Source organism: Musa acuminata, chromosome BXJ3-7, assembly GCF_036884655.1.
Source record: "Musa acuminata AAA Group cultivar baxijiao chromosome BXJ3-7, Cavendish_Baxijiao_AAA, whole genome shotgun sequence".
In the NCBI taxonomy this organism is placed as follows: domain Eukaryota; kingdom Viridiplantae; phylum Streptophyta; class Magnoliopsida; order Zingiberales; family Musaceae; genus Musa; species Musa acuminata.
Genome location: NC_088355.1, coordinates 5,523,409 through 5,536,410, shown reverse-complemented (window position 1 = coordinate 5,536,410; position 13,002 = coordinate 5,523,409). Strand labels below are relative to the sequence as shown.

Below are 13,002 nucleotides of genomic sequence, written 5' to 3'. Positions count from 1 at the left end.
GATCAAGCTACAACCATCACAATGATGCACCAATGGCATATGATGTATCAGTATACTATGTCGTGAAAACAATTTCAAGATTGGATCTAACAAACATATCATATTGATATACAAATACATAGGATTGAGGACCCTGATTCACTGCCCATGGAGTCCCACCGTTTATTTTGGTGGTAGAACCAAGTATATCCATCGATCCATCCATTTATTACTTGATTCATTTAAATATTAAAGTTTAACTTATAATCTTACAATTCAATATCAACAAAAAAATGATTCAAAACATGTCATAAAGCTGTTCCACAAAGCTCGAAAAAGATATATGACGCTATCCATTCCTAATTTAGATTATTTTTTATAATTTAAACTAAACTTGCATTTAATTCCAATTAAAAAACCCCAATCTATGTTTTTCCTATTTTTAGGCATTTTTCAAGTTTTTTCAAGGTTTTTCCATGGTTTGCATTACCAATATGTACCGGTGTACCGACCAGCTACTGGTACGGTACGTATCGAGTTGTACCGAGCATACCGACACACGATATACTGAGATGCACCGATGTACTGCCCATACCAGTCCTCTGTTGAACTGGTACATACCGCCTATACCGAGCGGTATGCTTCGATACGTCAAACCTTTGGTTTTTCCATGCCGCCATCACGCCTGTGCCATAGTACCAACACTTGACACGCTGGTACGGAGCAGCACCCCCGATCAGAACGATAACTCAAACACTAGGCCTAGCTATATGTTCCAATATTATGAAACTAATGGATTCAAATTGATACATGATGGTTTGACTGGTGTTATGTCTATTTTGTGAAGGTTCCTCAACCTTATGAAAAATTCAAGCTTGGAGAAGGGATAGGTTATCTCTAAGCCTATAAAAAGGAAAGATTTTCTTCATAACCTCTAAAAGAAATGATCTTCCTAGATAGTTTCTTAAGTCTAAAAGAAGATAAGCTTACCTTTCAGCTTGGACAGGTTATAATTATTGTGTCTCTCCTTGATAACTTTGCTGGTTCTTGTGCATTATTCACTTCCTTTATATGCATTTCATTTATTTGCCTTTCGTGAATTCAAACCTGCCTTATGTTTAAGTTACTCTAGTAGGCACTAATTTACCCCATTCTTAGTGCACGAATAGTCCAATAGTGTCAGGTCCATGTCCATATTTCCTAGTAAATTAAAGAGGTCAAATCTACGTCTCATTTTATTCAAGAATTCATGCATCTGCGAACATCACATTAGTTGTAGATATAAAGCATCATGACTAATGATGTATTAAACACAAAGTTCAAATATAGTAGAAAAATGATGCTTGATCATCAAAGGCCACTAAATGATTTTTTTTTACTGTTGTGTGTATACAACCCACAAAAACCTGCTAAAGACAAAGATATATGCACATTAACTTGTCAAAGGTGAGTAATAAAAGCCTTACCTTTTTCCATTCTGTAGGACCAGAATGGTTTCACAATTTATGTAGTTGCTATAAGGTAAGATTATTCACACAGATTTTACAAAAACCAATAATTGAAATTGATACTATTGTTATAACCAAGGGCAGAACTTAATATAATATTAGAAAATCAACTTAGGTTTATCTACCTAACATTAAACGTTGAAATGCCATAACACAGGCTTGAGAAATATTTATACAGAGGAAACACAATCTTCTTTCAACGGGCAAAGATCAACTACATTTATAACTCTTTCACCTTTTCACAAGCTCAAGAGAGAACTTTTATACCTCTCTTTTAAACTTAGACATTACTTCTTCCTTTAGAATAACTTATAAATACTATAAAGATGTGACTCTATATTAAGAGAGATTTATAACTTTTTTATAAAGATTCTTTCCCCATTTCTCAACTCTATTACTTACTGGTTTAAGTAGGAATAACTGAGGTATTTATAGACTCTAAATAACTTCAAAAATAGGGCCAAAAAGTATCTTAACTCGGGTTTCCAAGGTACTGGTGGTACCACCACCATTATTAGGTGGTGCCACCGTCTATCATATTGATAACTAGCGGTATCATCGCTTGTTAGTCTGACACTGAGTGGTACCATCGTTTGACATAGTCTGAAAGACTATAATTGTTATGCTCTTAGGTTATGGTTAAAAATGGATATAGATTCTTGGGAGCTTAATGTTCAAATATAAAGGAAATACTGATTCTCCGTGTTCATAGCACATAAAATATACTGAATGGTCCTCCATGTGTATCGCTTGTAAATTAAGCTAGTATGTCAAATATAACCATAGAAGCTGATGTTCCACAGAATTGATTGTTTTTAATCTGAAAGGCTAATGTCTATGTGTTGAAGCAAAAATGAACATAGTGGTGGCAACAAATTAACTAATGACTTGGATTTTTTTTACCAAGATGACATGATTTTGTTGGCCTCCAAAATACCAATTGCATAGATGAAATGACTGATCTGTTCCAAAAGGTAATTAGCAAATTGAGTTGTGCGCAACTTTCTTCCCGTAAAAGGCTCAAGAGAAGCAAATAACTTTTCCTTTACAAGTTAAGCATATAAATTGTCTTGAATTATTTTTCTTCATAGCCAATTAAATGTTTGTTTATAAATTTCTTGAACTATTTTGTATCCTTTGTATATTAGTGCTTGTATACAGACACGTTGCATATGCATAGTAATATATGAAATTGAACAAAAAATGCATATATACACATAGGAGAGTGCGACAACAAATCCACTAGAGTCATATTGTTTACCAGCCATGAGTGAGGGTCTAATCGACAATTCCCAACGACTTCTTTTTGCACCGTTTCCTGAGTGTCCACCTTTTGCAATGATTCGGGCATTAAGCAGCTGTCCAACTCTAAATTTGGTAAATGGATTTTCCATTAAATCTCTGTCATCAAATACCTATTTTGCAAAAACACAGTTTATACTAGAACTTAGAAGTTGTTAAGATAATATGAAACATTAACTCCATCAGCAAGTCAAAAAGCACCTCAGTTATATGGATTCTCCCATAAAATCCAAAACCAAACTTCAAAATAAGTTCAAGAGGCTTTATGTCAATAACCTGGATTGAAATTCTTCAGATTAAACATGTGACATAAAATTTGATGTAGCATCAGACATCATTTAAATAAGTCAGAGAAAAGGATCATATACCTCGGCTTCAACAAGTGAACCCACAGTGTAGGTAGACTTTCTCTTGGCCCTTGTAGAGTTAGGTGTCTCTAAGCCATCAGTAAGAGAATTAAGAATAAACAAAAGCCTTCCAGAGCTTGAAATCTCCCCGACAGTGGCAATGACACTGAATTATGAGTTTGAAAGAAAAAACAAAAAGAAGGTACAGAATTAGGACTCTAAAAAAAATAACTATGTTTGTACCCATGATAGCATGCAGCAATGCAGAGTTACATAAAAATAAGGTACAGTGTACAAGCACATACTATAAGGACCTCTCGGAACATCAAACAATGCCACTTCATTAAAGCAAGAAGCAGCAGCAAGCCAGCAACCACAAACGACAGGCAAAAATATTACATTAAAGTGAAACTAAGAAACTGAGAAATATTGCTAATATAGTGACAGTCAATCAACGGGAAATAACTGATACATAACCAAAACAATAAACAACAATCAGACAACAAACAACCTATATGTATGCTTCAGGTTAGCAAGGGACAAACATGAAGACGGCATTTAATTATTTATACAAATAAAACAAGAAGAGACTAGGAAGTCAACTATGCAACTGAACAGCAACAATAGTGTCATATCCAACAGTGATAATTATGCAGCCAGGAAGACAGAAAAAAGAAAGCACAATAATCATTTCAAATATTGATGCAATATTTGAATGATCAAAATAAACAGCACAAATCCCATTATCAACCTCGTATATGGTATTTAGAACACAACCAAATTTTAAATCAAAGGAAACTAACAGTAGTTATCTGACAAGAAAAGATGTACCCAAAGTAGCAAAGAAATATGGAGTAATAAAAGAAAATATCCAACAGGTAAGCCATGATTCATATCACATAAACAATAAAGCTTCTTCAACCCTGGGCATCAAGAAACATCTAAGTGCTGCTCTGATGTCAAAAGAAAGAAATTCAATTTCACTGCTACCAGAAACAAACTGGTACAACTTTTTTGCTAGTCTCTGTTATAACTGTTTATATATTAGTTAGAACAACTCTCATGTACAGGGACTCTCTCAATACTGCTTCAGATATTTATCTGATATATTTTCAAAAAACTTTTTTTTTGACATACATGATCTCTGACTTCCTCAAGATTAAAATCACTTGTGATATCAAAATCGATTGAATTTACCAAGAATAGGTGATCAAATATTAAAATACCTTTAGAATTTCTTTTTTGCCCAAATTTTGGACCTCTTTTAGATCTTGTGATAGTCACCGATGAATTATCCTCTTCGTATCTATGAGTCCTCTTCGCGCCTGTGACCCCTCTTCGCCCATTTAAAAAAACTAATTAATAATCCATAGTGCTCGTGTTCATGAGCCCTCTTTGCTTGAATGCAAGCCCTCATCATGCTCGCCTCATGTTGTCACCTATCATTGTCTGTTACTTGACCGCCACTTGTCGTGTGCCACCGATGGATATGCTTCCTCCTCTTCTCCTCCCTCTCTTCTTTCTCATCCTTCTTCTTCCTCTTCCTTCTCTCCTTTCTCTTCCTCATGTTTTTTCCTCCTCTTCAGCCACCACCTCCTCTACTTCCTTCCTCCTTCCTCCTTCCTACTTCTCTTCCTCCCCCACCCCGTCCTCTTCTCCTTCTTTTTCCTATTTGAGTCATACGTACTGGTGTACCATTCAAACTGTTACATACTAGTCTGACCAGGTCACCGATACAAATCCAGTACCTGAACCAACGTTCCATGCATGACACTTCCTCAAAAGTTCATGTTTTAAATTTTTGTTGAGGATACATTTGCTTGCCTTTAGTATAGATGTGTTCCCCATAGACCAAAAGTTTTGTATCCCTCATTGATTAAATGTTTCATGGTCATTGCTTGTGGATCCTTCGACAATCTTTAATCTTTAAACGTAAGTCAGACTTCAGTTGACTCACACTACCCTGATATATCCTTGCAAGGCTCTACCAACTCCACCTTTTGGCTTCATGCATTAACCACCACATTGGCTCAATGACTAATGTCCACTCACACTACATCAAATCCCACAAAGAAAGTTTTCTCTCTTGAATCTGCTTTAAAGAAGGCTTTTTTTGGGTCTTGAAGTAGATGAGTGTGATGTTGTTCACACGACACACCAAACAAGGTTTGACGTACCGAAACGTACCGCTCAATATGGCGGTATGTACCGGTTCGACAAAGGATCGATATGGGCGGTACATCAATATACCCCAGTGTATCATAGGTCAATAAGCTTGGTACAACTCGATATGTACCGTACCGATAGCTGATCAGTACATCGGTACGGACCGGTAATGCGAACCATGCGACACACCATGACCCACGTAGATAGTGCCTCCAGATCTGACATTCATGATCATGGACATTTCCTCATGAACTGGAGCATGTACACATAACTGAGTCTAACTCACATGTAGAACTAAATAACCCTCTTGTATCTGGTTCAATTTGCCTTCCATAGCAAAGTCTGAAGCATCAATCTGCACGCCAAACAGCTTCGAATAGTCTACAAGTTGCAACACCAATTCCTCCATCACTATGGCGTTAAGGTCTTTGAAGGCTACTTGACAATTCTCAGACCATTTCTAGGGTCCTAACTTCTTTAGAACCTCTGTGCTGTTGCAGGTTCATTTGCAATCAGATGGCTGTCGTATATCAAGACCCTTCTGATGGCAATGTTTGAAGCATCAGTGTGCCTCTTTTAGCTTTGCATAGTCTAGAAGTTGCCACACCAATTCCTCTTCTTAGAACAACTACTAGAATGCCCTCAAGAAATTGAGTTAGCGAGACAGCTAGCAAGGAACATCCCATTGATAAATATTTGTTCTAATATACTAAACTGAACAAATATCTAAGCTTCACCACTGTGATTATAACAGATAATTCTACCATAGCATAGCCTTGGCCTCATCCATTAAAATCATGTTGTTCTTGGCAAGATGTCCCAAGGAAAAAATATCTGTTTATGGCAAAGTAACTCAATTTCACATAGTTTTCACCCTGAGAATATGGAACATCGTCTCAGACTGTCAGGTGCCAGATGTATTACCATGGTTTGGCCATTAAACCATGATGTCATGAACATACACCACCACAAACATGTTTAATTATTACAGAAAGAGTATGTTTTCCATAACCCAGACTGTAACCAGAGCATCTGTCATTCCGAAGGGCATCACCAAAAACTTGAATGTCTCATACTCAGTCACACACCGGATATCTCATCCCCCTACAACTATCAGCACTTGCCAAAATCCAACCATCAGTCTAGTTTGGTGAAGTATCTTTCCTTGCCAACTGATTGGGCATGACCACAATGAGACAGAGAGAGCGAGGGAGAGAGAATATTTTTTCTTCACTGTGACCTTGTTCAAGGTCTGATGACATGCGCAATCACACTCCTATCTTGCTTCTTTTGGATAAGTATTAAGGCTCCAAAAGAAGCAATCTCTTTCTAAGTTCCCCTGTCTACAGCTTATCTACTTGTTTTCGAACCAACACCAGAGGTGACATCCAGTATGGTGGTTGGGCTGAAGTGTGAGAGTCCTTTTGGGTAATGAAAAGGTGGCAGGTTTAATTATTTAAGACAGCACCAAACCACTTTCTAATGAAGAAAAGAAACAAGGTTCCACCATTTAAAACAGTACCAGCTGGATCATAAAACAGCCACCCATATATGGTTCTCATTTTGGCCAATTAGTTCTTTATTTAGACATTTAACGAGTTATTAACAGTCCAGCAGAGCCTGCACAGATGTTTAGGAATAAAAAATTACCTCTGGCCATTCACAAAATGCTTGCAGGGAAGCTTTTGTATGTTGTAATCAGTCGTTGATGCGTACCCTATAGCATTTTTGTACTCAGGAACAGACAAAACCTGGATTTGAAAAAATTGAGAAGGTAAGGATAAGCAAAATCAAATGAAAGCAACCATTGCCTAAATAGTCATAGATTATACAACTAGACTCTGATAACCTACTTACCAAATAATTTTCTTTGACAATTTCCACAACTGCTTTTACTGTTTGGTATAGCTTTAAGTCCACAGATATGTTTCTACGCCGCTTCTGAAAAAACATGGATGATAAAATAGAAACAAATTACCATCCAAGGTCAATGTCAATTATGACAACAAATTGCATAATAAGAAGTGCAGATACTGCTACAAGCATTAATCTGACAGTTCCTCTTTTGGAAAAAGTTCATTAATCAAGGACAACTTAATCATGATCTAACCTTTTTAGTATCCTTTGCAGAAACACTACCAACTAGCTCCGGTTTAAGGGATAAGTCAACAAGACCATCCAACTTTGCTATGTCCAGAACCAAAGCAGTAACAACAGAACCCAGTTCCACATTGACACACCCCACTGAAAAGGGCATTTAACCAAGAATTAACAACTTGGAATTCTTAAAGCGATAGACTTACATAGAATACAGAACTTACATTGATGATGTGCCACAAATCCAACAACATCATGATGATTTTTGAAGCCAAGGACAACACCCAATTCTTTTATTTCTTGAATTTCTCCCTCAACCAAACTGCCAATGCTAAATTCCTTCACCCAGCTCAAATCAAAGTCTTTGACATCAGACATCTGTATAGCTGCAATCTGTATCACATAAAAATAAATGAATAAATGAAAATAATATGAAATAAACAAAAAAATCCAAAAAATTGGATTAAACCAAACAGAAAACATGTTGATATATCAAGCATGAAAGAGTAGAGGAAACAATAATGTCAAGAATTAAAATAGAACAGAATGAACTGAAATAGTGATTGTCAAGAATGGTTAAAAATCAAAGAGAATTTACAAAAAAAAAGGAATATCAATATGTTGTCAGTTAACATTGCAACTTTCAGCCATGGCAAAGTTCAATTTAACTTCAAGGACAATGTGAAATGAAGAAAGTGAAAGTCAGTCCAAATCGAGGAACAAAAGTTGACATCACAAAGAAAAATAATTACCTAAATATACAGAGTTCAAATAATATGATCAAATTTCATGATTGATGACAACTAATATCACAACAGTGCACTCAGGCACACTAGGGAAGTTAACAAGTAACTATATAAAATTATATTAATAAAGAACAATTGTAATTTCTAAAACAAGCAAATGTGAACATATGATAAAACAATTACTATAAGATGAATAAAAAGTACAACTATAATCTCTTCATATATGCAAAATGTGTGATTTAGTAGCAATTAGTTGATAGGATCTTCATAGTAAACCTTAAATAACAATAACATATCTTCTACTTCAAATTTGAAAGTTGCATATGCAGACTGATCACCAATTATTGTGTCTGGCCTAAGCAACATATTTTTTTGTCCAACCATATATATGACCACATTAGGAAACATATTAGCTGCTTTTCAAATCCTTGAAAAGTATTCAAAGGAACACTAGAACATGATATTTGCAGTTTCACATGGGATAAAAGATGTGTTAATGAAAAAGAAATATTGGTAATCAACTCTTGAAAATAATATATAAGACAATCCACGTACTGTTTTCATGAGTTCAAAATGGCTGAAAGATTAAATAACAGAGAGCTATAGCTTAAAGGAGAGGAAAGAAATAACAGAGGGGAGAAGTACAAAGAAGAGCCAAAATCCAATATTATTCTTCAAAGGAAAAGAAATGTCACATGATTATAATTTATACATACCTTTTACATGATCAAAACAATTAGTGGTCCTAGACTAATAGGAAACTCATGGAAAACACTTCCTATGATTGTAAATCATCACTACACTATCATACATATCTTTTATAATATAATTAGTGTTTACACACTTTTTTTTTCTATACTCACCATGATAAATTAATATGGGTTCTATCATAAGCTTTCTTCATAATAAATAAAAAATCATATGCAAATCTTTCTTCTTCTCACTTTGGATTAATTGTTTTTATAAATAAATATCTTATATTGGTGGTATTCCAAGAATATAAGCAAATTGATTACTACAAATATTTATTCCACATATTATTCAACTTTCGATCACTCTTTAACATACTCTGACTTTTAATCTTAATTCTTCTATAACTAGAACAATTTTGGATATCTCCCTTATTCTTACCAATTGGTACCAAAAACCATGGCATGCAATACCGAATGGTACCGTCCGGTACGGGCAGTACATACCGTCCGGTACAGGCAGTACGTACCGGTCCGACGGCATACCGATACGTGGACCGCTCAGTACCGGACGGAACGTGCTACAGTATTACACTGTGGTAGTGCTACAGTAGGGAAGATAATATATAAAACTGTACGGTACGCCCTGGTGTACCGCTCGGTATGCCGGTACCGTACCATACCGAGCCAATCTCGAAACACCGGTATGATACGCTATTGCATACCTTACCAAAAACTCCTTCCCAATTCATCAAGTTTCTTTCTAAATCAAAAATTTTGTTAATAAACTATTCATCGAAACAACTTTCAATCTCGTAACTCTTTCAAAACTCAACAAGAATACCTTCCGCACTCCTTATTTTCATCCTTGCTAAAGTTTCTTTTATAACGATTACTTTAATTTTATGAACAAATCTATGATTACTAAACCCACTATCTATCTTTAAAGATAAGTTATTTGTCCAATGTTCATTATATAACTTATATAAATAATTTTTTCATCTCCCCTTAATCTCCTTATCATTAACAAGAATTTTTTATTCTCATCCTTAATAAATCATACTACCTAAATTCCCACTCTTTCTTTCCTTAGCTTTTATTATTTAAATTTTAAAATATATACATTTTATTATCATTAATATCTAACTTATTATTAAATTTAATATAAGCGATATGTCTTGCCATATTGATATCTCATTTTGTCTCTTTTTTAGTATCTATATATTTTTGTAGCGTTCTCCTTTTTTTATATTTTTCCAATTTAAAAAAAATGATATTTTAGACATAATATTTTTTTATACTTCCTCACACCGCAGCCAACTCTCTCACAAGGCTACACTTCTACCTATAGATTCCCCAAGGATATCCTTTATCAAGCTCGTAACCTATTGGTCAACCACTTGGTATTAACATAATATCCTTGTCCAAGTTCCAAGCCTCCACGTTTTCCATTTGACATGCTATCTTTTTTGCTCCACATTAAATAGTAATCTTCATTCTTTCTCGATATTATGGAATGTAAGTTTTGGTGCCACATTAAGGTTGCACCCTCTACAACCTAAGTGATGAATGATCAAGTCATGTTGCTCTTTGCTTACAAAGGCATGGCCGCATACATTGATCTTTCCAAGAAGTAGAAGCCGCATTATCAAAACTCTCATGCATTGAGGCACCCTACTTTCTTGGTATTATATTGATACTAAACCATTATAGCTAATGGTTTTCATCTAAGGATTTTCATTTCTTTAATGGGATTGTGTTGTTACCCCTAAATTAGATGTAAATTACAAGCTGTGAAAATTAGCTGCTCTAAATGATGTGCGACTGTATATATAAACAAAAAAATTAGCAAAAAAATAAACTAAACTAAATTTGAAATGCTTTCACTTTGGTACAATATTCAACAAAACCCACAAACAGAAAGGCCGCAACTGTGATGACGTAAAACTTCAGCAAGAAATATATGTTGTTTAAAAGTTAAAACCGATGAAGCAATAAGATAAATATCATTACCTTCTCCTCCAAAAGAAAATATCCTTTAATAAATGAAACATCTGATGATAAACACAAAGACTGTTTTAAGGAGAGCTTTACCCGACCAGCTTCACTATTGACCTATAAAAAGCAAGCATGTTAACTACAAGTAACACAGATTTTTTGAAAAATTGGACCTGCTATGAACTATATTCTCACATTTACGATGTGACTACGAACAGTTTGCCCAATGTAGAATGCATCCAATATGTTATCAATCATTTCATCTGTAGCCTATTAAAACAAGAACAACATTAAAACAAGAATGAGATATCAAAGAAAAAAAACCTGAGGAATACAATCCAAACATATTTACCATATTTTTCGGTGCAAATCCAGTCAGACGTCCAAGAAATCGAACAAAGCAACCACTTTCAATGATATTGCAGATATAGCCCTGTCCAAATTAAATCAAAAGATTAAAGAGAAACAAAATAGAACAATAAGAAAAGAACAACGATGCTTGAAAACACATGCATCAGATACAAGTATGTATCTTACATATACAACAGTTAGAGGATGAATCTGAGCAAGATCTGAAGGAATCTTCATTGCAGAACTAATAAGAGAGTGTTTAGCAGAAAGAATCAGGCTTGTCCCTTCAGAGTCTGTAAAACATTTAGAGAAAAGGTACAAGTTAGATAAATGTATTTAGTCAGGAAAATGTTCCTACTTCAGCTACGTTCAACAAGTTAAAAGAAGTAGTAATTCCAACATCTGACCATTTTAGTTTCACCCAACAGAAATATAGACACTAATGACTCCATATTGAATAAAAAGTATTACCCAGTTATGCATGTCAAGTTACCAATTTGAATTATATATGTAATTATTCCCACGGTTTGCCGTACCACGGTATACCGCCAGGCGGTACATACTGGTCCGACAGGGAATCAGTATGCAAACCACCCTGTACCGGGTGGTATAAACTAAAAGGTTGTATATCGCCCGATATGAGCTTGTACCGCTCGGTAACGATCAAAATCCTACTGTTACCGACCTACATCGATCGGTAACGATCAAATTCTGATCGTTACTAACGGATGGCTCAGATCTGACCCTTTCTAACAGTCAGATCCATTTGAAAAGGTTTTTAAACTATTTCCTCACCCTCTTTCACCCTCTCAAACTCTTATACTCTCAATCTCAATCTTACTCGCTTCTTTCTCTCATTCTCATATTTGCACACACTTAAAACTTCGCAAAACTACAATTTATTGATTGGATGAAGCTTGGGAGGCTAATTAGGAAGGACTAACACCTAAGTTAGAGGAATAACTCCCTACTCAAAAGTATGCAAACAGCTTCTCGATCGCATTCAGCAAACCTCTCAGTTCGGAGACATGGCAGCGACATGGACAGTAGTGCCTTGACCGACGATGTCAGAGAGTCGATGGTCCCGTCTACATAGTTTGAGAGTGGTGCATAGACCGAGAAACAATATTTTATGTATGCCACCTAAAATTCAGATCATGAAGCTCGACATGGTAATTAGTCATTCTTCTCCAAGCAATAGTATGATGCAAGGATTGAAATATCGTACCGTACTGAAGTTTCGACATTCTCTCGATACAATACGGTACTGTATACCGAGCAATATACCGCTCGGTATACCATTTGATATATATATATATATATATAGTACCAGTTTACTGTCGGACCAGTACGTACATTCGAAACTGTATACGCTGGTATGATGACAGTTGGTCATTCTTCTTCAAGCAACAATATGATGATCGATCTTATGATATGGAGCAGCCGATCAATAACGAAAATAAAAGTTCCGACATTTACCGTACTCCACACTAGTACATGCCACAATCGTACATACCTCAGGAGTTGCCTCGGACACGTGGTTCACAATAATCAGGTACGACCAATCATATTTATACACCAATGACATACGATGTATCAGTATATTACGTTATGGGATCAATTTCAGGATTGAGTCCGACAAACATACAAATTGATATACAGATACATAGGATTTAGGACCCCGATCCACTGCCCTGGAGTCTCATCGTTCTTTTTGGTGGTAGAATCAAGTATATCCATCAATCAATTACTTGGTTCATTTGAATCTTAAAGCTTAAGTTGCTTCACAAATAATCTAATAATTCAAATCATTTCTTTG

At 35.4% G+C, this 13,002-nt stretch overlaps 1 protein-coding gene across 1 annotated transcript in view; it reads right to left on the bottom strand.

Annotated features, from left to right (window-relative positions):
- The window catches only part of LOC103990387 (rRNA biogenesis protein RRP5), a 42,802-nt gene that overhangs the window by 14,582 nt on the left and 15,218 nt on the right, over positions 1-13,002 (bottom strand). Inside the window, exons 18-28 of the mRNA XM_009409501.3 lie at positions 11,370-11,476; positions 11,185-11,265; positions 11,028-11,102; positions 10,848-10,949; positions 7,624-7,792; positions 7,413-7,546; positions 7,160-7,243; positions 6,953-7,053; positions 3,158-3,302; positions 2,991-3,065; positions 2,749-2,902 (exon numbers count right to left, since the gene is read on the bottom strand). Of these exons, the coding sequence (XP_009407776.2) occupies positions 2,749-2,902; positions 2,991-3,065; positions 3,158-3,302; positions 6,953-7,053; positions 7,160-7,243; positions 7,413-7,546; positions 7,624-7,792; positions 10,848-10,949; positions 11,028-11,102; positions 11,185-11,265; positions 11,370-11,476 (1,227 nt within the window). The remainder of the gene's footprint in view (positions 1-2,748; positions 2,903-2,990; positions 3,066-3,157; positions 3,303-6,952; positions 7,054-7,159; positions 7,244-7,412; positions 7,547-7,623; positions 7,793-10,847; positions 10,950-11,027; positions 11,103-11,184; positions 11,266-11,369; positions 11,477-13,002) is intronic.